We start from the raw sequence: 25,838 nt of genomic DNA on the forward strand, positions 1-25,838 counted from the left end.
GTGGGCAGGGACCCCTAGCTTAGAGAGGCCTTGAGGTCTCCAGGCTGGACCCCCACCATTATAAACCAGGACCAAGGCAGCAACTCACCAAGCCTCACTGTCTGGGGCAGGTACACAGGCTCCCCAGCGCCTGCCGCGCCCACTGCGGCCACACGGAAGCGGTAGGTCTCCCCGGGGACCAGGCCATCCACCAGGCACTCGGGCCCGGGCACCAGCTCGTGGCACAGCTGCCACTCTCCTGTGGCCGCTGCCTTCACCTCTACCCGATAGCCACAGAGACCGCCTCCGCCGTCATTCGTGGGAGCCACCCAAGACAGTGTCACGGAGCTGCCACTGCGCCCCACCACCTCGGCGTCCTCTGGGGGATCGGGGAGGCCTGCGGGAGCGGGCAGGAGGCACAAGGTCAGTGCAGCGGCTGGCAGTCAGCACCCGCAGCCCCGCCCATCCTGGGGTCTGCTGGTGGGGCACAGTATGGTCCACCCCTCAGAGTCCTGTGAGCAGCTGTGCCCTACAGCCCGGCCTTTCTGAAGGGGCGAGGATGGAGCATTTAAGTCACAGGAAGACTGTGTGCCCAGAGGCCACCGAGCATGGGGGGCCACGGAGAGCCCCCAGCAGCCTCTGAAGCTGAAACCTCCTGCCCCCCGACCTGTCTCCCCGAGAGCCCTGGACCCGAGCTGCAGCAGGCAGACCCAAGCCACCCACCCAGCACAGCGAGCCTCGCAGAGGCCACGGCATCACGGGCGGCGAAGGTGACCTCGCCGGCGTGGTGCGGCCGGGCCCGGTGCAGCAGCAGGGTGTGGTGGTTGCCTTCGGCGGTGACTGTCCAGTCTGCGTCGTCAGGCTGCACCGAGGCTCCGTTTATGTACCAGGTCGCCTCACCCACCGGCACTGTCTCACTGAGCGTGCAGCTGAAGCTGGCCCGTCCCCCGGCCAGCACGGCTGCGTCCCGGGGTGCCTCCAAGACCTCCAAGCGCCAGCCTGCGGGGCGGGGTGGCAGTGTGAGCTCAGGGGCCAAGGGGTGGCCTGGGGCGGGGTGGGGCTCAGAGACACCCATGCCACCCCCTCCCGTCGCCCCCGAGAAGAGGAGGGCACCAGCCTCAGGTGGGAGTGGCCTCAGAGATCAACGTCCCCACGGCTACCACCCCGTGCTCCTGTAGGCAAGTCTCAGAAATTGATGCCCTTCCCAGAGGCCCCAGCTTCCCCCCCAAACCCCGCACTCCACCCCTGACCAAGCAGCTGGGTACCCAGTGGGAGGAGTCTCTGAGACCCACGACCCCTGCTGCCCCAGCCCTGGCCTACTACCCACAGCCAAATATCCAGTGAGAGGGGTCTCAGTAACCTATGCCCTCTCCTAGGACCCCACCCCCCTCGCACCCCACAGTGTGATATCCCGTGCTCGTGGAAGGGTTCCAAGAGGCTCATGCCTCCTGCATCCCTGGCCTCAGCCCCTCCCACTGCACCCAAGCAGTGAGGTATCTGGTATCTGGTGGGAGAGGTTGAAGAGTCCCAAGTTCCCACACAGTGGCCCTAGCCCACCCACCCCCGCCCCCTGCAGCGTGTGGTATTTGGTAGGATGGGTCTGAGAGACTCACACACAGCCTGTGGTCCCAGCTCCACCCCCAGCATCCCTGCAGTGGGTGATCCCATGGGAGGGGTCTCAGCGACTGACCGCCCCCCTACATCCCCACCCTCCCACACTCTTGCAGTGGGGTATCAGTGGGAGGGATCGCAGAGAACCACCCTCCGCCCTTGGAGCCAGCCCACCCTCCCGACCCCACAACTCTAACCCCGGACTGTGAGGAAGGCAGATGTCACCACGTCCCCCGCCAGGAAGGTCACCCGGCAGCTGTCTCGAGGCCGCAGGTTTTTGAGCAGCAGCAGGTGCCGCAGGCCGTTCTCAAAGTAAACCACCTCGGCGTTCTCAGAGGTGCGCACCGGCTCATCATCCAGCAGCCAGGTGTGGGTGGCCACCTCCGGCTGAGACAGGAGGCACTCGAACAGCGCCTCACCGCCCTCAGGTGCCTCCACGTTTTCCAGGCCTCTCACCACAGTGTTCTTGGCTGCAGAAAGAAGGTGGCTCAGGGCGTTCTCAGGGCTTCTCCAGCCCAGCACCCCCAAGAGTCACGTGGAAGAGCCCCCCTCAGGACAAAGGGCCTAAGAGAACTCAGCCAGGTGGGGGGCGTCTGGGTGTCCACCTGACGTAGCCACACAGGGACTTCCCGAGGCCCTGCCCATCCCCATGCCCTCACCAGCCCTGCGGCTGGGAAGGAGGGTCCTCCCCACCTCACATGTGAGAAGCCTCACGAATGTTCACAGACTGAAAGTTCACTGGCAGCCACAGCCGGGCTCAAACCCAGACGGAGGCTTATGCCTCTCAGCTTTGCTGCAGCATGGGGCTCTGGAAAAGTGCTCCATTCCTTTCCTCCCCCAGCCAGGCTGGCAGACCTGTCGGGCTCTCCCCTCACTCACTCAGACCAGACAGACCTCTGCCCTAATTTTCAGCCTGACCTAATTCTCCTGTACATACAGCCCAGGGGTCAGTCATAAGCAGCTATGCATTTTTCCTGGAAGCCATGATGTCAGGCCTGGGCATGCCAAGCCCCAGATCCAGCTCAATGCCTGGTCCCCAAGGGCTTGCCACCTCCAAGAGTCAATTCCCATGACAGGCCACCTGGACCCAAGGTGATCCAGTGGGCTTCAAAGTCCACGGGGGCTTCCTGAATGAGGTGGATCTCTGAGGATGGGTAGGGGAGGTGTCCAGGCAAGGGAAGAAATAAGAGGGGACACCATGATGGGACTGAAAAGGGATTCGTGGCAGGGGGTAGCAGGGAGCCAGGCCAGTGGGGTGAAGGATGTAAAACAAGGTGGGGGGCGATAGGCAGGGGTAAGGGCAGGCAGGAAAGGAGCACCACATCACCCAAGGCTGTACAGGATGCCGGGGAGGTCTGGCCTTGACCCACACGACAGCAAGGAGCCACTGCGGTCACTGAGGGGGTGGCAGCCTGGCCGAAGCTCCAGGTCCACAGCCCCAGCTGCTGTCTGGGGTATGCACCCCGAATGGAACCAGCACAAAGCCCTGATGCTCCCTCCTAGCTCGTCCACAGAGTCCACACACCCCTCAGGCAGGGGTGCCCACTCTGGACAGGGGTCCCCGAGGAGTTAAGAGGGGAGGGCATCTCAGAGCAGAGGACCCACGGGGCCCATCCACATCCCTCTCCTTGCCACCCTCCTGGCCCTGGTCTGCTCACATCACAGACCAGACTCCCCCCCATAACCCTGGCTCCTTTCCTCCCTAGGTCAGAACTGACAGAACCAACGGGGACCTAGGAGTGCATCCCACATCTCCACTGTGCTTGGACGGCCGCGACCAGTCCCATCAGGGCTGCAGCTGCTCTTGGCCGCGATGAGATGGGTCGCGGACAGGGAGAAGGCTGGGCCTGCAATCAGCGCTGGAGTTCACCCTCCTTAGCTGCTATCCAAGGATCAAGGCTGCTTTATTTCTATAAAAGCCCAGATATTAAAGCAGCAGTGGTGAGCCCCTGAGGCCTCCCTCCTGCCACATCTCCTGCTTCTCTGCATTTTGTTCTCTACTCCCTGCCTGAGGCCTGAAGGCTCTGCCCCAGATGTCCACAAGCCCCCACCCCCGCTGCCTCCTTCAGGCCCAGGTCCACACTGCAGCCCCTCCCCACAGCTCTTCTCACATTTTCCTTCAGCTCCCACAGGAATGTTACCCCCTGAAGGGAGAGAGTTTTGTCTGTTCACTGCTGTGCCCCCAGGGGCCAAAAAAAAAAGTGTTTAAAAACTTAAGTTCTTGAACTAGTGTGTGAATGGGGTGTGAGCGACCTCAGGCGGCCAGTGGCCCAGACCAGGTCCCACCTGCTCTTCCCAGCTTGGATGGCCCCTTGACCACTGCCTGCCAGCTGCCAGCTCACTCACCACTGGGAACCTTTCAGGTTTTCCCCAATAGAGAGTGGCTTCAGCCAAATGGCACCTCCGCCCCTGCAGAGCTGCAGCCCATTGTCTCCCCTCCCTGGCCCCCCATAGGGTATCCTGGCTGTATTGCAGGTAGGGAAGTGGGGCTCAGGGCGTCCTCTGAGTGACCAGCCCGGGAAGGGGCAGAGCTGGGGTCTGAGCTCAGTATTCGTGGAGCTCAGCCAGTGGCCCTCCTCTGCTCTAGGACACAGCCCCGTCTATGGCCACACAGGTCCCAGGCCTGCCCACCCCACTGCGTGCCTGGAAGCTGCCTCCCTGCCTGCCTCTACCTCCACCCCTCCCCCACAGGCTGTGCTGGATACAGATTCTTCAAGCAGCCTCTGCCCTTGTGTTTTCTAGCTGTGCTGTCCTGTCAGGCTGCCTGGGGAGGAGAAGGGGTCTGGGTGGGTAGGCTCAGAGCCTAGGAGCTGCTTACTGGGGTCCCACCTTTCTAGCATGCTGTCCCTGCCTGCCATTTCACCACCATGGCTCCACGTGAACAGCACCATAGCTATGCTGGGCCTGGGGCTGCCCGCCAGACGGCCTCACCTTGCACTTGCAGCAGGGCCACCACGCGGGTGCCCGCGGCCTCACAAGTATAGATGCCGCTGTCGCAGGGCAAGGCCGGCCTGAAGGACAGCCGGGCCACGGTCCAGTCCTGCTCTATGATGACACGGCGCCCATCAGCGCACACCTCCTGCTCGTTCTTCGTCCACGTGGCCTGCACGGGCCGTGAGTACTGGCAGAGGAGTTCAGCCGGGCCACCCTCCTCCACTGCCAGGTCCTGCATGGCACTGACCACTTCCACTGTGGGATCTGTCGGCCGACAGGCCAGGCACGCGTCAGCTGGAGCAGTGTGACTGCGGCCCACCCACCCTCTGCAGTCAGCATCAGCGACTCGGAGGCCAGCAAAAGCAGGGCTGTGGTAGAAGGGGGACTCACCCCGGTGACCCAGGGCCCTCCATGTGGGGCAAACCTTGCCCCCATACACCCCCGCCCACAGCAGACTGTTGGCTCAGTCTCCATCCACTGGGCCTCTCCTAGCCACTGTTTCCCCTGAGCCCTCACTTCCTCTAGCCCAGGGCGCATGTTGCCCCAGTAGGACACAACCACCACTCCTGAAAGCCCTTGGGCCCGTTCGGGCTCCACAGCTCCGATGGGCACTTGGCACCCCCAGCCCGACTTATCCCTTCTCCAGGGGCCTTGTCGCCCACCCCCTCAGGGCTCCCATCCCATCCCCATCTGCTGAAATCCTATCAACAAACGGTTTGTCCCTCTGACCTGGGCAAATGTCCACATTTATTCTGCAAGAGCACGGAGGAAGCCAGTTGACAAATATGCCAGTCGAAGCCACACTGGGCTGCTGTGCCAGAAGTGCCCAGTGCCCTCACTGGGAGGGGGGCTGAGGGGGTTCCCTGGAAGCCCACTACCCTCCCCAAGGACTAGCTCTTTCCCAGTAAAGGTGCAAGACCCTGACCAAGCCAACAGCACAGGAAGCAGCTACAAGCAAGGACAGTGCAGGCCATGCCCGGGGCTGGGAAAGCTGCCTTCACCTCTAGGCTGCTCTCTGGGTATGTGACTGAGGGAGGGGCAACCGCAGAGTGGTGGCCAGGTGGGCAGCCGTGCCCAGGGCCCTATAAGCAGGTGGGAATGGGGTCGGCCTCCAGTTTCACTGCTGAGTCCAGCCTTCTTTCTCATCCCCCAGGTGGGACTGCAGCCCGCCCACAGTGCGCACTCATGGTACACACGGAGAGATGCCCAGTCTGTGTGCTGGAGGCCAGTCCCTGAATTCCCACCCTGGGAGCCCGCAGGAAGCGTGCAGGGGCAGCAGGGGCAGAAGCTCCAGCATAGGGCAGGGTTCCATCGGCTGGTACCTTTGACCAACAACTTGGCCCTGGAGACCAAGGGCCCTGCCCGGAAGGTGATGGTGCCTGAGTCAGCGACCCCCAGGCCTGAGAGCGTGAGAGAATGGAAGGTCCCATCACGCACGGAGATGGCACTCTGGGGGCCGTCCTGCAGCAGGGTCCCATCCAGCCACCAGTGGGCCTCCGGCCCACCCGCACGGGACACCTCACAGGAGAATGTGGCCACCTCCCCCGCAAAGACGTCCACGTTCTGTAAGCCACGTACCAGGCACGGTGCTGCCTCTGTGCAAGAGGGTGAAAGGAGGGGAGCTGGGGGTACCCTGGGTCTGTGGGGCCACCCTGAGGTCCACCATGCTGGAGGCAGCCTGGGGCTGGGGTCTAGAAATCTACCCAGGCCAGCTGGCACACCTTGCTCACAGAATGAGACATGAAGACCACCCATAGCCTGTGGAAAGCCAGCTCAGCCCCCCTGCACCTCACAGCCCCCTTCAGAACATGTTCGGTTTCATCAAAGGAGACCAATGACCTGCAGCTCACCCTTTTCAGAAGGCAGAATTGACAAGCCCCAAGTCCCATGGCTGCCATCTTTATGGGGTTCGGTGTGGGATAGAGAAGAGAGGTCATGGGGTTCACCTCTCTGAGATGGAGGGGGTCTGCTCAGGAAGTGAGCCTTCCTTCCTGGGAGTGTGGAAGCAGATGCTTCTCCCATCCCCAGAGGGCCATTTGTCCAGATGTCCCCTAAGGTCCCTTTGGCCCTAAGATTCTGGGGCCCTAATGCAAAATGGCAATTTCCCCCTGACCTGTCACACAGCAGGGCGTGAGCCCAGGGGGTTTCCCAGATGCCTGCACACCCGCCCCAGCCAGGCTCTCCCTCAGAAGCCCTCCACGTCCCTCCTAGGCATGCACAATCAACCCTCTAGTCCCAGGCCCACACCAGCCCCTCCATGTTCTCCCAAGAGCGCACATCTAACTGTATCCCCAACCTGCTCCACCAGCTCCCCATTCCCATCTTCAGCACAGTTCCCAAGCTTCCCTGTATCCCACCAACCACCCATCTGCACAAGCTCATGCTCATGGCTCTCTGCCTGAAGCCATAGCTGCTGTCTGTACATGAGCCAGTTTGCCCCAGCTGGGGACACCAGGTTGAGAGGGGCCAAGGCACTTCCCTCAGTGGGATCTGCAAGACCCAACCCAGCTCCATGCTGCCTCTCACAGACACCCACGCTGATGAATACATGAGGCCCCTCCTGGCCTGACTCTGCTCAGGACACACAGGATACTGCCCCTTCCCATCACTCAACTTGAGGGCACTGCACTCTGGAGACTTTCCCAGCCCCACAGGCCACATGAAGACTCGAGGTGGGGACACCTGGGACTCAGGACACACTGTCTCCATGTACAACTCCCCCAGCAGATTGGGGACTCACTGAGGGGAGAGCTGCAAATGGCCCCTCTTGAGGTAGATAGTAAATATATGATGGACAGACAGTGGATGGATGAGTGGATGGATGGGTGAGTGGATGGATGGGTGAATGGATGGTGGATGGATGGACAGATAATGGATAAATGATGGCTGGCTGGATGGCTGAATGGTAGATGGATAAACGGATGGATAGGTGGATGAATGGGTAGATGGTGGACAGATGGATGAATGGATGGACATAGGGATGGATGGTAGTAGAATGATGGTTAGATGGATGGATGGTGGATGGATGGATGATTGATGGTGGATAGATGGTGGACAGGTGGGTAGATGTTAGATGCATGGGGAGATGGTGGCTCGATGGACGGATAGACGGATGAATTAATGACGGATAGATGGTGGATGGGTAAATGTATTGATGGTAGATAATGGTGGGTGGATGGATGGATGGACGATGGATGGTGGATGAATGGATGGATGCTGAATAAATGGATGGACGGATGGATCGAAGGATGGATGGAATAGAGGGGTGGATGGATGCATGCATGCATAGATGGATGGGTAAATGGTGGATGGGTTGATGGCCAGTGGATGGTAGATGGACAGGACCAGTATGAGAACCAGGAGTAGGACAGCAAGGGAGGGTCTCTCATGGCCAGGTATCCAGAGATGACGAACTCTGGGGACAAGGTATAACAAGTTGAAGGTCCTTAAATCCTATTTGCATGTCTGGGCTCAGGTACACTATGCCCCAAACCACTCACGTGTCACAGGTGTGCTATTGTATCAACATCTGGGAGCCTGTCAGGTATGCAGGTGTGTGTAAATGTGGACAAGAGCACACAAACCTGCATCACAAGGAGTAGCTATATGGAGGGTACAAGTCCAGAAGGCCCTGCCTCCATCTCAGGGCCCAGGTCCCCAGCAGCCAGACTCCCCATCTCCCCTCCTACACACAGCACTGATCCCACACAAGGACCCAACATACACCAGAATTTCTCAGGCTGATCTTCACTAGCCCACCTCCAGTGGCTTTAGTGGTCAAGAGTGGAAAACTGTCACCCCACAGCAAGATCACTGCTGGAAGGCTCAGGTTTCTGGCCTTACCACCTGCCAACGGTTCCTTGAGTAGGGAAACATGGACACCTACAAGCAGGAAGGCTGGGTGTAGGAGGGGGCTGCCCACCTGTGACCTGCAGCTGGGCCTCTGAGCGACATGAGCCCACTTGGAAACTGATGGTTCCGGCATCTTCAGGGGTCACCTGTGGAAGCAGAGATGGGGGCATCAGCCCAGCAGTGCCATTTCAACCACCCCTACTTTGCAAGTCCCCAGCCCATTTCCACTGGAGTTGAAACCTTCCCTCTCCCACCCCTGGGGGGTGGGAAGGCCCCTGGATGCATTGCAGGGCACAGGCAGGTCTGGGGAACACCACCTTGTGCAGGGTGAGCAAGTGGAGTGTGCCATGCTCCACTGTGATGTCGTTCATCTCGTTGGCCTGCAGGGGCACCCCTTCCAGGGCCCAGTGGGCCTCCTGGCCCAAGGCCCTTGACAGTCGGCACTGGAAGTGGGCGTCCTGGCCCTCGCTGAGCTGCACATCCTGCAGGGACTCCAGGATGGTCACCTCAGGGGCTGCATGGGTTGGGGGTGGGGTAGAGGCATGGCATCAGCCTCCGTGTCTGGGATGCCCCTCCCCCACCATCAGGAGCACCTCCCAGTCCCCAGGGTCTGCCCCCAGCACCCCTGCCCCAATCCCCGAAGACAAGCACACTGGGCACCACTCTACCCCAACATTTTGGGTCACCCCAGAATCACTCATTCACCACCAGTTCCCCATCCTCAAAGGCAGGAAACCTTGTCATCTATCACTGTCCCTTGACAGGGCCTGGCCCAAGGAGGACCTGGATGTTCTGGCCCCAAGCGCAGTGAGCAGTGAGGCCCAGCTCCTGCTACCTGTGACGGTGAGTTGGGCAGAGGACGTGTGGGGGCCCACGCGGAAGGAGACAGTGCCCGCATCCTCGGGAGTCACGCTCTTCAGCCGCAGTGTGTGGGTGCGGCCACCCCGCACGGCCACTTCTGTCACCTCACTGCTCTGCAGTGGCAGGCCCTGGAGGCGCCACTCCACATCCACGAACCCAGCCCGTGACACTTCACAGCTGAACTCTGCTTCTCCGTCGGCCTGCACCTCGGTGTCAACCAGGCCCCGCACAATGGTCACCTCAGGCTCTGGAGTGTGGGCAAAGGGGGCCTTTACCAGCCAGGTCAGAGCACCTGGGCCAAGCTCCCATGCCCCCCGCCCCAACTCACCTCCAGGAAGCCCTCCCAGGCACTCTCATGCTCTTCTCCTGCCACACAGCCTCTATCTGCCCCACGTGAGATTCATCACCCAGCTGGCTCACAACACAGCTCCCTACCACGACACTGAGCTACTGGGGACAGAGCTTGGGCTGGGGGCACCTCTGTCTGGAGGAAGCGGGCAAGGGACTGTGGGGTGGTGGGCTGCTTTTGTTCCTTCCCCCACCTGTGGCCAGCCCTGCCCTGGCTGGGACACCAGGGAGGCAAGACCTTCAGGACAGACAGGCAGGAGCTCACAGAGGGTGGCCCAGGCCAGGCTGCCCCACCTACTGGCAGGGGCGGGAGGCAGGGCAGTGTTTAGGGCTACGGTTTCCTCACCGTCGACGCTCTTTTCTAGGGGCACCAGCTCCAGAGTGGTGCAGAGAAAGCTTGTAACCCCAGGGGTCTTACAGCCACCCCAGAACAGCACCCGGCAAGAGGGGGTACCGTGGTGGGCCAGGTGTGACCCCAAGGCAGCTATGTGGGGAGTGGGTGTGGCAGGGAGGGCTCACCTTTGACTGTGAGGGAGGCCAAGGTTTTCTGGCTGCCCACCATGCAGGTGTACTCGCCCGTGTCCTTGGCCTCAAGTCCGTGGATCAGCAGCTCACACGTGGCCCCCTTGCGTCGCATCTCATACTTGGGACTCCCTTGCAGTTCCACACCCTCCTTGAGCCACAGCACGGGGACCCCAGGCTCTGAGTCATTCAGCTGGCAGCACAGCCGGGCCACACCACCCGCCTCCTGCTCTGCACTCTGCAGCTCCGTCTTAAACGTGGGCCTAGGGGCTGGGGGGTCAGGGAGGGGCTCTTAGGGCTGCTCCTCAAGGCGCCTGCCAGCTCCATGGGGGCTGAGGGGCCCGGGGAGGCCAGGGGCCCTGGGAAGCTCACCGCGGACAGAGAGGCTGGCAGTGCTCTGTGCATGGCCTGTGTCGCAGGTGTAGGGGCCGGCATCCTCCTGCTCTGCACCGTGCACCAGCAGCTCAGCGGCTGTGCCCTCCAGCACCATCTGGTACTTGGCACAGGGGAAGAGCTGCAGGTAGCCCTTGCGCCACTCCACGCTGGCACCTGCCCGGCTCAGTTCACAGCGCAGGTGTGCTGTTGCACCCTCGTCTACCTCCTGGGCCTGCAGCTCCCGAAGGAACCTCACGGGTGCAACTACAGGGGTGAGGGAGAATATGAGGGCAGGTGCAGGAGCAGCTATGAGGGCAGCGGGGCCCAAAGGCGTGCAGCTAAGGCGGAGGGGTAGCGGGGGAGAAGAGCTTCAGGCCAGGTCTGCCCCGCATTGCACGCGCAAGCCCATGTCACCTCCAGGGTGGAGGTGCGGCCCTGACAATCTCCCACAGTACGTGGGGCCAGCCTCGGGGCCCACCTGTGACGGTGAGGGTGGCACTGGTGGCCTGGGAGCTGCAGGTGCAGGTGTATTCTCCAGTGTCCTCCCGGCGCAAGTCCTGAAACACCAGCTCCGCCACGTGGCCCCGCTGCTGTGCCTCCCAGCGCTCATCAGCCTGCAGCTCCAGGCCACCCTTACTCCAGACCACAGTGGCACTAGGCTCAGACAGCTCACACCGCAGGCTGGCTGAGGTGCCCTCCTCAGCCTGCAGGCTCTGCAGTGGCTTCCTGAACACCACCTGTGGGGCTGTGGGGTGGGGGTCAGGGGGTGGAGGGGAGAGAGAAGGTCAGCCCCGAGGCTGGTGCCCAGCCAGGAGACTGGCACCCCAAAACCCAGTCAGACCCACCCAGGACCTAGGCCAGTTGTGGCCTGTGGCTTCACCCCAGCTGCCCGACCTGCCCAAAGCACCCAATGCCACGGGCTCCTGAAGGCTGTGGGTAGAAGTAGAGTCATGGGCCTGGGTCCACTCTAAGGGGAAGGAGGGACTGAACTGGGGGCTATAAGAGGAGCTCTGGATCTGACCCAGGCTATTCTCATGCTAATCTCCACCCAGGAAGCCCACAGACAAGCCTGTATCCCTCCAGGTCATCAAGGTGGGGGAAGGGGGATCTCCTTGGACCCCTAGGGCGGGGCCATGACTGTCAGATCCTGACTAGAGGCTTTGGGGTATAAGGAGAAAGTTGACTGCATTATGACGGGTGGAGGGAGGGGAATAAGGTGGGAGCTCTTTCCCTACAGCAAGCATAAGCCATGTGAGGTCATTTGGCTGGAGATCAGTACGCAGACACAAGGACACTGAACAGAGCTCTAACGGGGGAGCACAAGGGTGACATAAAGAAACTGCACATGGCACAGAGGAGGCAAGCACTCATGGGGGGCCAGTGTGGGCACAAGAGACAAGGGCACAAGTACAGGCACCCAAGTGAGTCCACAGGGCCATCTTTACCCCTAATGGTCAGCGTGGCAGAGGTCCTCTCCTGCCCGCACACACAAGAGTACTCCCCGGCATCCGCCATAACCAGGCCATGAATCTCCAGCTCACACACGGCCCCGTCCTGCCTCAGGCTCACTCTGTCCCCGGCTCTGAGGATCTCGGGCCCCTTCCTCCATTCCACGGGGGCTGCCTTGCTCAGTTCACAGTGCAGCATGACCATGGCCCCTTCCGTGGCCTCTTCCTTCCTCAGACCCTTTGTGAACTTGGCAGGAAGGCCTGGAGATGGTCAGAAACAAACACTATCACGCTCTCTGAACACACAGAAGAATCAGGACGTGCACAGTACAGAGAGGACACAAAACCCAACTGGACACTGACCACCTGCTGGGTGTGCCCAGTACACACTGTGGACTATGACTTTTACAGGTCCAACCTGTACATGTGCCACACAACAGACAGGGACCATGACAGGGACAATAAAAGAATTATGGAAGGAAAAGGATAGTGAGACACAACAGTAGAAAAGGAAACTGAGAGCAGAGAGGTGATGGGCAGCCACCAAATGCCAGTCCACGTGGTCACATGTGGTCTTTACCCCTGATGGTGAGCGTGGCTGATGTCTTCTCCTGCCCACACATGCACGAGTACTCCCCAGCATCCTCCACGGTCAGGCCACGGATCTCCAGCTCACACACGGCTCCATCCTGCCTCAGGCTCACTCTGTCTCCAGCTCTGAGGGTCTCAGGCCCCTTCCTCCACTCCACAGGGGCTGCCTTGCTCAGCTCGCAGCGCAGTGTGGCCGTGGCCCCTTCTATGGCCTCCTCCTTCCTCAGACCCTTTGTGAACTTGGTGGGAAGGGCTGGGAAAGTCAGAAAGACACAAACACTATAACACTCTCTAAAGGCACAGATTAGACAGGACATGGACATCACAGAGAAGACACAAAACACAACTGGACACGGGCAATGTGCTGGGTGTGCCAAGCACACGCTGTGGACTGGGGCTTCCCTCGGCCCAGTCTGTTCAATGTGTGGCTGTGACACCTTCCGCAGACTCCTCAGGCAGCATGTTTGTACGAATCTGCTGGGCAGGGCTGGAGAGGGTAGGACGGTGTGGGGAACATCAGATTCTCCGGAGATTACTGGGGAACAGCACATGCCTGGATGGAGTAAAAGACACAGACACTAACAGGAAACAGGACAGAACGTGCAGTGACATGAGGGGTGGAACGTAGCTCAGATGTTGGTTGCTCGTGGTTCACACAGTAGCCCAGAAGGAGGAAGGAATTCTGTGGAGTTATGGGAAGAGGGTGGCACTGAAACAAGGAAGGTAGGGAGGATAAGTGCAGGGTGATGCCATGAAGTCAATAATTGGACAACAAAACACAGCTCTGCTTGGCCACATGGGTCTTTACCCCTGACAGTGAGTGTGGATGAGGTTTTCTCCTGACCACACACACACGAGTACTCCCCGGCATCTGCCACAACTAGGTCACGGATCTCCAGCTCACACACGGCCCCATCCTGCCTCAGGCTCACTCTGTCCCCGGCTCTGAGGGTCTCGGGACCCTTCCTCCACTCCACAGGGGCTGCCTTGTTCAGCTCACAGTGCAGCGTGGCTGTGGCCCCTTCCATGGCCTCTTCCTTCTTCAGACCCTTTGTGAACTTGGCAGGCAGGCCTGGAGATGGTCAGAAACACACAAACACTATCACCCTCTTTAAACACACAGAAGAATCAGGACATGCACAGTACATACAGGACACAAAACCCAACTGGACATTGCCCACCTGATGGGTGTACCCAGTACACACGGTGGACTATGACTCTTAAAGTTCCAACCTGTACATGTGCCACACAACAGACAGGGACCATGACAGGGACAATAAAAGAATTATGGAAGGAAAAGGATAGTGAGACACAACAGTAGAAAAGGAAACTGAGAGCAGAGAGGTGATGGGCAGCCACCAAATGCCAGTCCACGTGGTCACATGTGGTCTTTACCCCTGATGGTGAGCGTGGCTGATGTCTTCTCCTGCCCACACATGCACGAGTACTCCCCAGCATCCTCCACGGTCAGGCCATGGATCTCCAGCTCACACACGGTTCCATCCTGCCTCAGGCTCACTCTGTCTCCAGCTCTGAGGGTCTCAGGTCCCTTCTTCCACTCCACAGTGGCTTCCTTGCTCAGCTCACAGTGCAGCGTGGTCGTGGTGCCTTCCGTGGCCTCCTTGCTACTCAATCTTCTTATGAACTCAGTAGGTAGAGCTGAGGACAATCAGACAGACACAGACATCAGAGTCATGGGAGAACTTCAAAGGCAGCACATGACAGGACAGAGGAAAAGACACATACTCCTACAGGATAATAGGACAGAACCTGCAGTGACACAAGGGGTGGAAAGTAGTTTAGATGCTGGTTTCTCGTGGTTCACACAACAGCCCGGGAGGGGGAAGGAATTCCGTGGAGTTATGGGAAGAGGGTGGCACTGAGGTGAGGAGGGTAGGTGGGATGAGTACAGGGGGATGCCAGGAAGTCAATAATTGGACAACAAAACACAGCTTTGTTGGGCCACATGGGTCTTTACCCCTGATAGTGAGCGTGGATGAGGTTTTCTCCTGACCACACACACACGAGTACTCCCCGGCATCTGCCACAACCAGGTCATGGATCTCCAGCTCACACACGGCCCCGTCCTGCCTCAGGCTCACTCTGTCTCCAGCTCTGAGGGTCTCAGGCCCCTTCCTCCACTCCACAGGGGCTGCCTTGCTCAGCTCACAGCGCATCATGGCTGTGGCCCCTTCCATGGCCTCTTCCTTCCTCAGACCCTTTGTGAACTTGGCAGGCAGGCCTGGAGATGGTCAGAAACACACAAACACTATCACGCTCTCTGAACACGCAGAAGAAACAGGACGTGGATAGTTCATAGAAGATACAAAACCTAACTGGACATGGACCACCTGATGGGTGTGCCCAGTAAATACTGGACTGTGACATTTAAAGGTCCAACCTGTACATGTGCCACATAACAGACAGGGAACATGATGCGGACAACAAAAGAATTGTGGAAGGACAGGAACAGGATAGTGAGAGAGCAGGGTAGAAAAGGAAATTGAGAGCAGAGAGGTGATGGGCAGCCACCAAATGCCATTCCACGTAGTCACATGTGGTCTTTACCCCTGACGGTGAGCGTGGCTGATGTCTTCTCCTGCCCGCACACACACGAGTACTCCCCAGCATCCTCCACAGTCAGGCCATGGATCTCCAGCTCACACACGGCCCCGTCCTGCCTCAGGCTCACTCTGTCCCCGGCTCTGAGGGTCTCGAGCCCCTTCCTCCATTCCACGGGGGCTGCCTTACTCAGTTCACAGTGCAGCATGACCATGGCCCCTTCCGTGGCCTCTTCCTTCCTCAGACCCTTTGTGAACTTGGCAGGGAGGCCTGGAAATGGTCAGAAACAAACACTATCACGCTCTCTGAACACACAGAAGAATCAGGACATGCACAGTACATAGAGGACACAAAACCCAACTGGACACCGACCACCTGATGGGTGTGCCCAGTACACACTGTGGACTGTGACTTTTAAAGGTCCAACCTGTACATGTGCCACACAACAGACAAGGACCATGACAGGGACAATAAAAGAATTATGGAAGGAAAAGGATAGTGAGACAGCAGAGTAGAAAAGGAAACTGAGAGCAGAGAGGTGATGGGCAGCCACCAAATGCCAGTCCACGTGGTCACATGTGGTCTTTACCCCTGACGGTGAGTGTGGCTGATGTCCTCTCCTGCCCGCATATGCATGAGTACTCCCCAGCATCCTCCACGGTCAGGCCACGGATCTCCAGCTCACACACAGCTCCGTCCTGCCTCAGGCTCACTCTGTCTCCAGCTCTGAGGGTCTCAGGTCCCTTCTTCCACTCCACAGGGGCTGCCTTGCTCAGCTCACAGTGCAGCGTGGCCGTGGTCCCTTCCATGGCCTCCTTGCTTCTCAGTCTTCCTATGAACTCAGCAGGTAGGGCTGGGCAGGGTCAGATGAACACAGAACATCAGAGTCTCAGGAGAACTTTGGCGACATGACAGGACAGAGGATAAAACAGACTCCAACAGGACAGCAGGACAGAACCTGCAGTGACATGAGGGGTAGGAAGTAGCTCAGAGCTGGTTTCTCATGGTTCACACAACAGCCCAGGAAGGAGGAAGGAATTCCATGGAGTTATAGGAAGAGGGTGACACTGAGACAAGGAGGGTGGATGGGATGAGTGCAGGGGGAAACCAGGAAGTCAATAATTGGACACCAAAACACAGCTCTGCTTGGCCACACGGGTCTTTACCCCTGACGGTGAGCATGGCTGAGGTTTTCTCCTGCCCACACACGCATGAGTACTCCCCAGCATCTGCCACAACCAGGCCACAGATCTCCATCTCACACATGGCTCCGTCCTGCCTCAGCCTCACTCTGTCCCCAGCTCTGAGGGCCTTGGGCCCCTTCCTCCACTCCACCGGGGCTTCCTTGCTCAGCTCACAGTGCAGTATGGCAGTGGCCCCTTCTGTGGCCTCCTTGGTCTTCAGATCTTGGATGAACCGAGCAGGTAGGGCTGCAGAGGATTAGATGGACAGAAACCATCAACCCCTCAAAAGGACTGGGCGTATGACCGGAACATTCAGGATGAGAACAGAAGCAGCAATGTGGAGGACATGTGAAGAGACAGACCAACGCATATATGACAGTGTGATCATCTTGCATCTTTCCCAGTGAGGTGCAGGGTGGCAGGGGACTGGTTCCATCCAGGCCTCTTGTCTTCTCAGAGTGCATCTGTCCTACCTATACCCATTCATACTGTCTAAGCACTGACCTCGTCTGCTCCCAGAGTACGAACCAGGCTCCTCCAGCTCATACATGCAACAATGCAAGGTACATCTCTCCTGGGAGAACCCCCAGAAGGCACCTTCCAGTCATGACATCAAGTGCCCCACTGACATCCCTCAGTTGTGCTCCCCACCCCAGGTAGAGTGTCAATCCAAGCACTGCCCACATCTGGGCTCACTGCATGCCTTCCCTGCCCACAGCAGGCCCCACCTCATCCACCTCGCACATTCCTTTCCTTACCCCACTGGACTTGCACTCTCCTAGTTCAGGTCTCCTAGACCCTAATGGATTCTAGCTGTGGCCTTCTAACCATGCCCCAAGCCCTCCAACCTGCAGTCTTCTCCTCCATCCCAACTCCAGGAAGAGTGTGAGCTTCACAAGTTATAGCTGACCAGAGCCCACCCTGGTTACAACCTGTTGTGGGGTGAATAGTGTCCCTCAGAAATCATATGTTGGAGCCCTAACCCCCAGGACCACAGAATGTAGATGTATTGGGGGATGTGGTCTTTAAAGAGGTGACTGAGGAAAAAGGAAGTCACTGAGGTGGAACCTAACCCAACATGACTGGTGTTCTTGTAAGGAGAGGATATTAGGACACAGACACACACAACACACAGAGGGATGACCATGTGCGGACATGGAGAGAAGATGGCCGTCTACAAGCCAAGGAGAGAGGTCTCGAGGGAAACCAGCCTTGCCCACACCTTGATCTCAGACTTCCAACTCCTAGGAATGGGAGGAAAAATTTTTCTGATGTTTAAAGCCACTGTTATGTTGTTAAGCCATTCAGATTTTGGTATCAGGAGTGGGTCGCTACTGTAACAAATACCTAAAATTATGGAAGTAGCCTTGGAACTGGGTGATGGGTCGCAACTGGAAGAGTTCTGAGGTGCATGTTAGATAAATCTAGATTGCCTTGAAGAGATTATGGGTAGAAATATTAATGCTAAAGGTGCTTCTGGTGAGGCCTCAGATGGAAATGAGAAATGTGTTATTGGAAACTGGAAGAAAGGCAATCCTTTAATAAGCAGCAAAGAATTTGGCTGAAACGTGTCCCAGAGTTTTGTGGAAGGTAGAACTTACAAGTGAAATTGGATATTTAGCTGAGGTGACTCGTAAGCCAAGCATTGAAGACACAGACTGATTGCTCCTTGTTACTTATGGTAAAATGTGAGAGAAAACTAAGTTATGTCAAAGAAGGAAGTATTTAAGCAAACGGAAACCAAAAGTTGAGGATTTAGAAATTTTCCAGCCCACTGAAATTGCAAAAAAATGAGAATGCCTGTTCTAGAGAGAATACCAAGGGTGTGGCTGGAAAATCATTCAGTAAAGAGATTATGAGTGTGAGTCCTGGATCCAATCAGCCACCTCAGCAAAGTCAGGACTAGAGATGGAATTATCCAGGAAGGCTGTGTGGAAGGCTCTTGTCTGAAAGCTTGGACTCCTGTGAATTGTAAAGAAGACCAACAAGGCTTTTGAGAATTTTATATCAGCAGAAACCCTGCCAGCCATGACTTAATCAGATACGGAAGGGACAAAATGATGGAAGCTGGGATTTCTATAGGATGGGCCAATACAGCTATCCAGCTGGGAACATGTGCTATCCTTCAAAGTTGGGAAGAATAACCCCAATGGCAATTCAGAGGTCAGCAGGGATGCCACTGCATCCATGGTCCCAGAGGGCCACGCCACCTCTGTCCAGGGCCAAGGGGGTGAGGTCACCACTCTGGTGGGCCCAGAGACAGAGCATTGAGCCAGAGGATCATTCTCCAGCCTTAAAATCTAACAGAATCTGTCCTACTAGATGCTGGGTTTCTGTGAAACCAGTGGCCTCTTTCTTCTTTCCTATTTCTCTCTTTTGCAATGGGAATATCTATCCCATGCCTGTTCCACTGAAGTGTTTTGGAAACGTATAACTTGTCTGATTTCACAGGTTCAGAGCTGGAGAGGAATTTTGCCTCAGGATGAATCGTAACTCTAGTCTCATACATACTTGATTTAGATGAGATTTAGATTAGATTTTTGACTTAGCTTGACACTGGAATGGGTTAAAACTTTTGGGTTTGGGGGATGAGGTAAATGTACTCTGCATGTGAAAAGAACATGCATTTTGGGGGACAAGATGACAGAATCATGTCTCCCCTCAAATTCATATGTTGAAGCCTTAACCCCCAAGAACTCAGAATGTGAATTTATTTGGAAATAAGGTCTTTTTAGAGGTAATTAAGGATAGAATGGGGTCACGGGCGGGGGGGGGGGGTACTAATTCAATCTGACTTATAAGTGTCCTTATAAGAAGAGGAGATTAGAGCACAGGAACACACAGGGGATGCCCAGGTGAGGACAAAGGGAGAATACAGCTGTCTACAAGCCAAGCAGAGAAGCCTCAAAAGAAACCAACCCTGCAGACACCTTGGTCTTGGACTTCCGGCCTCCAGGACTGTGAAACGATAAATGTGTGCTGTTAAGTCACCTATATGTGGTATTTGTTATACAGCCCAAGCTTTCTGAGACAGAGCTCTTCAGAGCCTCCACACAATCTCCAAGGTCAATCAAATGCTGTTACCACACACAGGAGGGCCTGGCCTGTCTGGCCACCTGCTCCCTGAGCCCCTCAATGCTGCACCTCAGTCTTTCTGTGCACATCCGTCACTAACATGAATGACTCCACTCCACACCTGAGGTCGAGACCCCATGCATACCCACAGCCCCAGCCACGTGCCAGTGGCCCAGAGCAGCTCTCCTGGACCATGATGCCTCCCTGGGGGTGTCCTCACACCACCTGCCCCTTGGGTCTGTACCCGCAAGGTCTAGACAGGGCTGGCCAGTGCGTTTTGTGAGATGGATCAGACAGACGGTGATTGTAACCCTAAGACGACAGTGACGTTGGGAGAGCACAGAACAGGTGGCAGAGAGAAGTCATTCAGGTGGCCACATGCAGTCTTTACCCCTGATGGCCAGTGTGGCAGAAGTCCTCTCCTGCCCGCACACACACGAGTACTCCCCGGAGTCCGCCACAACCAGGCCATGTATCTGCAGCTCACACTTGGCCCCATCCTGCTTCAGGCTCACTCTGTCTCCAGGTTTGAGGGTCTCGGGCCCCTTCCTCCACTCCACAGGGGCCGCCTTGCTCAGCTCACAGCACAGGGTGGCTGTAGCCCCTTCCATGGCTTCTTCATTCTTCAGACCCTTTATGAACTTGGCAGGCAGGGCTGGTCAGAAAGACACACACACAATCACACTCTGTGAGCACACACAAAAGGCAGGATGCGAACAACACAGAGGAAGCACAAAACCCAAGCACACATGGGCCATGTGCTGGGTGTGCTGAGGACACACTGTGGTTGGTGGCTTCCCTCAGCCCAGCCCCTTCTGTGGACTCCTCAGGCCTAATACTTTGTATTAACCTAGCAGGCAGGGCTGAGAAGGGTCAGAATGACATGGAGACCATCGGATTCTCTGGAGAAGTTTGGGGGCAGAATGTGACAGGATGGAGGAAAAGACACAGACTCCAACAGGACAACAGGACAGTACCAGTGGTGACACGAGGGGTGGGAAGTGGCTTAATTGCTGGTTTCTTCTGGTTCACACAACAGCCCAGGAAGGTGGAAGGGATTCCACCGCCTTATGGAAAAAAGGTGGCACCGAGACAGGGAGAGAACGTGGAATGAATGCAGATGGATGCAATGAAGTCAATAACTGAACGTCAAAATATGGCTCTGCTTGATCACACGTGGTCTTTACCCCTGACAGTGGGCATGGCCAAGGTCCTCTCCTGCCCGCATATGCACAAGTACTCCCCAGCATCCATCATAGCCATGATCTCCAGCTCCCACACGGCCCCACCCTGCCTCAGGCTCCCTCTATTTCCATCTCAGAGGGTCTCGGGGCCCTTCCTCCAATCCACAGGGACCATCTTGCTCAGCTCACAGCACAGTATGTCCATGGTCCCTTCTGTGGCCTCTTCATTCCTCAGACCCTTTGTGAACTTGGCAGGCAGGGCTGAGGAAAGCTAAGAAGTCACTGAGAACATCAGACTCTCTCAGGCGACTCTGTGTCCAGGACACCACAAAAAACACACAAACTGCAAAAGAGCACAGTATGAACAAGTGGACAAATGCACAAATGGTGATGGAGGCAAATGCCCCAGAGGGAACAGAGAACACAAAGCACTGGACATGACATCTACTGGACAGGGAAGCAGGAGCCATGAGACAGCTGGGGGAATCCAGTTGAAAAGATACAGAAAGCCACAGGATCCAACAGGGGAGGTGGTGACATGGAAACAAGTCCATTTGGCCTCACGTGGTCTTTACCCCTGACAGTGAGCGTGGCTGAGGTCCTCTCCTGCCCGCACACACACGAGTACTCCCCAGTGTCCGCCACAGCCAGGCCACGGATCTCCAGCTCACACACGGCCCCGTCCTGCTTCAGGCTCACTCTGTCCCCGGCTCTGAGGATCTCGGGCCCCTTCCTCCACTCCACGGGGGCCGTCTTGCTCAGCTCGCAGCGCAGTGTGGCCGTGGTCCCTTCTGTGGCCTCCTCCTTCCTCAGACCCTTTGTGAATTTGGTGGGCAGGGCTGGGCAGGGTCAGAGTGACACAGAAAACATCAGACTCTGGAGAATTTCGGGAGATCAGGATGTGGACACTTGACAATAAAACACTCACACTTTGGAGCAAATAAGGAACAAAAGCTTGGACCCACAGACACATGGGTAGGTGGCAGTGCATGGGGGCAGAGGACAGACTAGGCTGAGCCCATCTAGATACAAACCAGCAAGGAAATGGAATCCTCAGTGAGGACGTCATGACATGGACAGACACATAGAAATGGCCACAGTGCCCACAGGATGGATGGAAAGGGACAGTATTCAGAAGGGATGTCCTCTCAGCATCTTCCATGGCCCATCCTGCCTCAGAGTGTATCTGATGCCAGATTCAAGGGCCCAGACCCCTTCCCCCACTCTACATGCCAGGCTGCCCAGCTTACACCACACCATGGCTGTGGCCCCCTCCAGGCCTCATTTCTTAGCAATTTTATGATCTTGAGGGATATATCTGGGGACGGAGACACAAAGAGAGCTACCTAAACTTTCCCACGAGTTTGCACCAGCACTCCCGCCTTGTTAACTCCTGCTGCTGCTGGGGCCAGAGCCCCGGCATGACTGGGCCTGAACAGGACTGACAGAGCTAGGAACACCACAGCTATAAGGGAAGCCAAAGCCACCCTCCTCCTGGCCTGTCGTCCTGGAGTAGGTGTCCTTGGGACCTGCATACTCTTAAAAGCAGCTCTCTTGGGCTGCTTGCAGCTGGTCAGCTTGGGTCCTCCGCTCCTTGGCCACTGGTGGTGCCTCGTGCAGTGCAAGTTGCTCTTGACCGTGAGATAGGCCTCCAGGCCCACATCCCCTGTGGTCTCCTGGTGGGTCTGAACAGCGTGAGTGCCCAGTGTCTCTGCGCTGGAGACGCTGCACTCCATTCATGAAGTTCAAGGTGGCATGGTGGCCTGGCCTCTCCCCAAAGATCCGCGTATCTGTGCACATGACGGCCCTGCCCAGCCTCCAGAACCCTCTTCAGGGTCCACCTTGTCTTGTGAGCATGGCCCAACAGGGCCCAGGATGTGAGGCCCCTGTGCACCTACAGAGCTGTCCTTCCTTCTGCGCTGAGATGCCCCCGGGCCCCTTCATCAATGTTGCTCACAGGACCCTCTTAGGACATGGTGGGTGGCCTCATCCTCTGTCCCATCTGCTACCCCCACAGGAAGTGCCTAGGCCCTCACTAGGGCAGGCCCCTGAGGACCTGGACCCCCAGCACAGGGAGCTGACCGAGCCACACCACAGCAAAGCCCCGTCCTGAGTCCTCATCTCTGAGGGTCTCAGGCCCCTTCCACCACTGCATGGGGCTGCCTTACTCAGCTCACAACACAGCACGAATGTGGACATGGCTCCTCCCATAGCCTGCTCACGCTTCATAACTTTTTTGAATTGGCTGGTCAGGCCTGGGGAAGGTCAGACGGACACATAGACTGATGGACTCTGGAGCTTGCAGACAAGGAATGGGCCACAGACACCATGCTGGCCACACAAGCACCCGTTGGAAGGGGGGCCCCGAGGGGACACCAGGCAAAATGCCCACAGTGGGCTGCTCTGATGCAAGGGGACTCCCACTACCCCACTTCAAGGATATCCACCCAGCTGGCCGTCTTCCACCCCACAAAGGAAGTGGCTCTACTGGCCCCTAAACACATGGGCCAGCCCTCCTGCTCTAGCTGACTGTGCCCCACCCTCAAACTGTGACCTCTCATCCCATGTCCCAGCCACAGGTCACCACGCCACGCCTGATGGACCCCCTTCTGTGGCAGTTGCCTAGAGCCAGCTTACCTGCCACAGATGCCAGACAGGAACCCCAACGCCAGCACGGGTGTCCACCTGCCCTTCCTGACTCTGGCTCTGCGCCTCTGTGCAGCTCTTCCTGCCCCTCCTTCCTCTCCTTCCACAGTCAAGCACTGTCCATACCCACTTCACCTCCACCCTATCCCTACACCCAGCCTCACCTCTCCTAACCACCAGGAGCTGGACAACAGAACCTAGGACCTCCCATCATGGCTCTCCCATGGCCCAGCATGCATGTCCCAGCTTCCACCTCTTGACACCCCGTTTGACATCCCACCCTCGAGGGCCACGCTTTGATCGACTTCCTAGCTTCTCTCTTGGCATGCCCCCTCAAGAGGACCATACTTCCACTCTTATACTGTGTGGGTGCCCTCCTTCTCTCCCTCAGGCATGAGCCCCTGAGAGGAGGGAGGACCGTATTCTCTGCTCTTTATCTGAGACGAGCCTCACAGAAGCAGGTGCTGGGAGACTCGTGCTGCAGGAATGCAGGAGATGCACACAGAAGCGAAAGACTGTACACAGACAGGGCAGAGCTCAAGGACGTGATCAAGCCCTCAGACACGAAGCCACTGCTCCATGTGGCCACACACAGTCTTTACCCCTGACAGTCAGCCTGGCCGCTGTTCTCTCCTGCCCGCACACGCACAAGTACTCCCCGGCATCTGCCACAACCAGGTCACGGATCTCCAGCTCACACACGGCTCCGTCCTGCCTCAGGCTCACTCTGTCTCCAGCTCTGAGGGTCTCGGGCCCCTTCCTCCACTCCACAGGGGCTGCCTTGCTCAGCTCACAGCGCAGCATGGCCGTGGCCCCTTCCATGGCCTCTTCCTTCCTCAGACACTTTGTGAACTTGGCAGGCAGGCCTGGAGATGGTCAGAAACACACAAACACTATCACGCTCTCTGAACACGCAGAAGAAACAGGACGTGGATAGCTCATAGAAGATACAAAACCTAACTGGACATGGACCACCTGATGGGTGTGCCCAGTACACACGGTGGACTGTGACATTTAAAGGTCCAACCTGTACATGTGCCACACAGCAGACAGGGAACATGACAGGGACAAAGAAAGAATTATGGAAGGAAAAGGACAGTGAGACAGCAGAGTAGAAAAGGAAACTGAGAGCAGAGAGGTGATGGGCAGCCACCAAATGCCAGTCCATGTGGTCACATGTGGTCTTTACCCCTGACGGTGAGCGTGGCTGATGTCTTCTCCTGCCCGCACACACACGAGTACTCCCCAGCATCCTCCACGGTCAGGCCACGGATCTCCAGCTCACACACGGCTCCATCCTGCCTCAGGCTCACTCTGTCTCCAGCTCTGAGGGTCTCAGGTCCCTTCCTCCACTCCACAGGGGCTGCCTTGCTCAGCTCACAGTGCAGCGTGGCCGTGGTCCCCTCCGTGGCCTCCTTGCTTCTCAGTCTTCCTATGAACTCAGCAGGTAGGGCTGCAACAAGGTCCGATGGACACAGACATCATCTTCATCCCCCCACAAAGGATGAAAGGGGCTGTATGGAACCACATAGGGTCACATGGGCAGAGTTAGTAAGTATACTTACCCTGTACGGTGAGCCTGGCCGATGTTATCTGGTCCCTGAAGCAGCAGGAGTACTGCCCGCTGTCCTGAGGCCGCAGGTCCCGGATGAGCAGTTCCAGCATGGTACCCTCCTGCCGCAGGCTGTACTTGCCTCCAGGCTGCACAACCTCATCTCCACGACGCCACTCCACGGGCATGGCCACCGATGACAGCATGCAGTGTAGTGTGGCAGCACCACCCTCCAGTACCTCCATGTCCTTCAGCCCCTCTTCGAACCGCACTGGCTGAGCTGTGGACAGGCATGAGCTCAGCTCAGCCCTCACCCCGCTGCCTCCTACAGGGGTCTCCCCTGTGGTCAAGCATGGCTGAGAGCAGCAGCTGCAGGGTGCAGGCAGGCCCACCTCACTGTCTACACTGGGGGCTAGTGACGGTGACCTCAAGACCTCTGCCTCTCCAGGAGGGTGAGCCAAACAGCAGGAAACAGAGAAGGGTGGAGTGTTATGGGCTACATTGTGTCCCCCAAATTCATCTGTTGGAGCCCTAACCCTCAGGACCCAGAATGGGGCCGTATTTGGAGATGGGGGTCTTTAAAGAGAAGACTGAGGTTAAATTACGTCACTAGGGTGGGTCTTAATCCCACAGTATTGGTGTCCTTACAAGAAAAGGAGATTAGGACACAGACACACACAGAGGGATGACTGTGAAGACACAGGGAGAAGACAGCTATCTACACGCCAAGGAGAAAGGCCTCAGGAGAAGCCAGGCCTGCCAACACCTTGATCTCAGACTTCTAGTCTCCAGAACTGGGAGACAATAAACCGGGAGACACGTTTTTTTTATGCTACTCAGTCTGTGGTATTTGTTACCCAGAACCCGAGCTGACTGAGACAGATGGAGATGAGCCAAGCCAGGAGAAGGGAGACACGGTGACGTCAGAACACAAAACAAAGTTGGGAATGAAGTAAAAAAGAGATTGCTGGTCAGAAGACCGAGAGAGGGTGAGGGATGCTATCAGGACCATCAGAGACCCAGAGATGGGCAGTAGAGAGCAGAGTGAGATGGGTGAACTGCTGGAAAGATACAGGTGGACAGAAGGAGCCTCAGAACAGCACCCCCCCCACAC

General features: G+C 57.2%; 1 protein-coding gene across 1 annotated transcript in view; it reads right to left on the reverse strand.

The window, feature by feature from the left end:
• The window catches only part of OBSCN (obscurin, cytoskeletal calmodulin and titin-interacting RhoGEF), a gene marked incomplete at its 5' end in the record, with an annotated part of 121,631 nt that overhangs the window by 58,815 nt on the left and 36,978 nt on the right, over positions 1-25,838 (reverse strand). The window contains 25 exons of the mRNA XM_082834991.1: positions 89-376; positions 703-978; positions 1,788-2,060; positions 4,522-4,788; positions 4,848-4,892; positions 5,847-6,119; positions 8,447-8,522; positions 8,694-8,890; positions 9,212-9,484; positions 10,105-10,377; positions 10,480-10,746; positions 10,961-11,227; positions 11,928-12,191; positions 12,511-12,774; positions 13,375-13,593; positions 13,917-14,180; positions 14,500-14,763; positions 15,090-15,353; positions 15,673-15,936; positions 16,250-16,513; positions 19,734-19,997; positions 21,102-21,365; positions 23,775-24,038; positions 24,362-24,625; positions 24,738-25,004. Of these exons, the coding sequence (XP_082691117.1) occupies positions 89-376; positions 703-978; positions 1,788-2,060; positions 4,522-4,788; positions 4,848-4,892; positions 5,847-6,119; positions 8,447-8,522; positions 8,694-8,890; positions 9,212-9,484; positions 10,105-10,377; positions 10,480-10,746; positions 10,961-11,227; positions 11,928-12,191; positions 12,511-12,774; positions 13,375-13,593; positions 13,917-14,180; positions 14,500-14,763; positions 15,090-15,353; positions 15,673-15,936; positions 16,250-16,513; positions 19,734-19,997; positions 21,102-21,365; positions 23,775-24,038; positions 24,362-24,625; positions 24,738-25,004 (6,165 nt within the window). The remainder of the gene's footprint in view (positions 1-88; positions 377-702; positions 979-1,787; positions 2,061-4,521; positions 4,789-4,847; positions 4,893-5,846; positions 6,120-8,446; positions 8,523-8,693; positions 8,891-9,211; positions 9,485-10,104; positions 10,378-10,479; positions 10,747-10,960; positions 11,228-11,927; positions 12,192-12,510; positions 12,775-13,374; positions 13,594-13,916; positions 14,181-14,499; positions 14,764-15,089; positions 15,354-15,672; positions 15,937-16,249; positions 16,514-19,733; positions 19,998-21,101; positions 21,366-23,774; positions 24,039-24,361; positions 24,626-24,737; positions 25,005-25,838) is intronic.

This window comes from Leucopleurus acutus (assembly GCF_964270905.1).
Source record: "Leucopleurus acutus genome assembly, chromosome: 3".
NCBI classification, from domain to species: domain Eukaryota; kingdom Metazoa; phylum Chordata; class Mammalia; order Artiodactyla; family Delphinidae; genus Leucopleurus; species Leucopleurus acutus.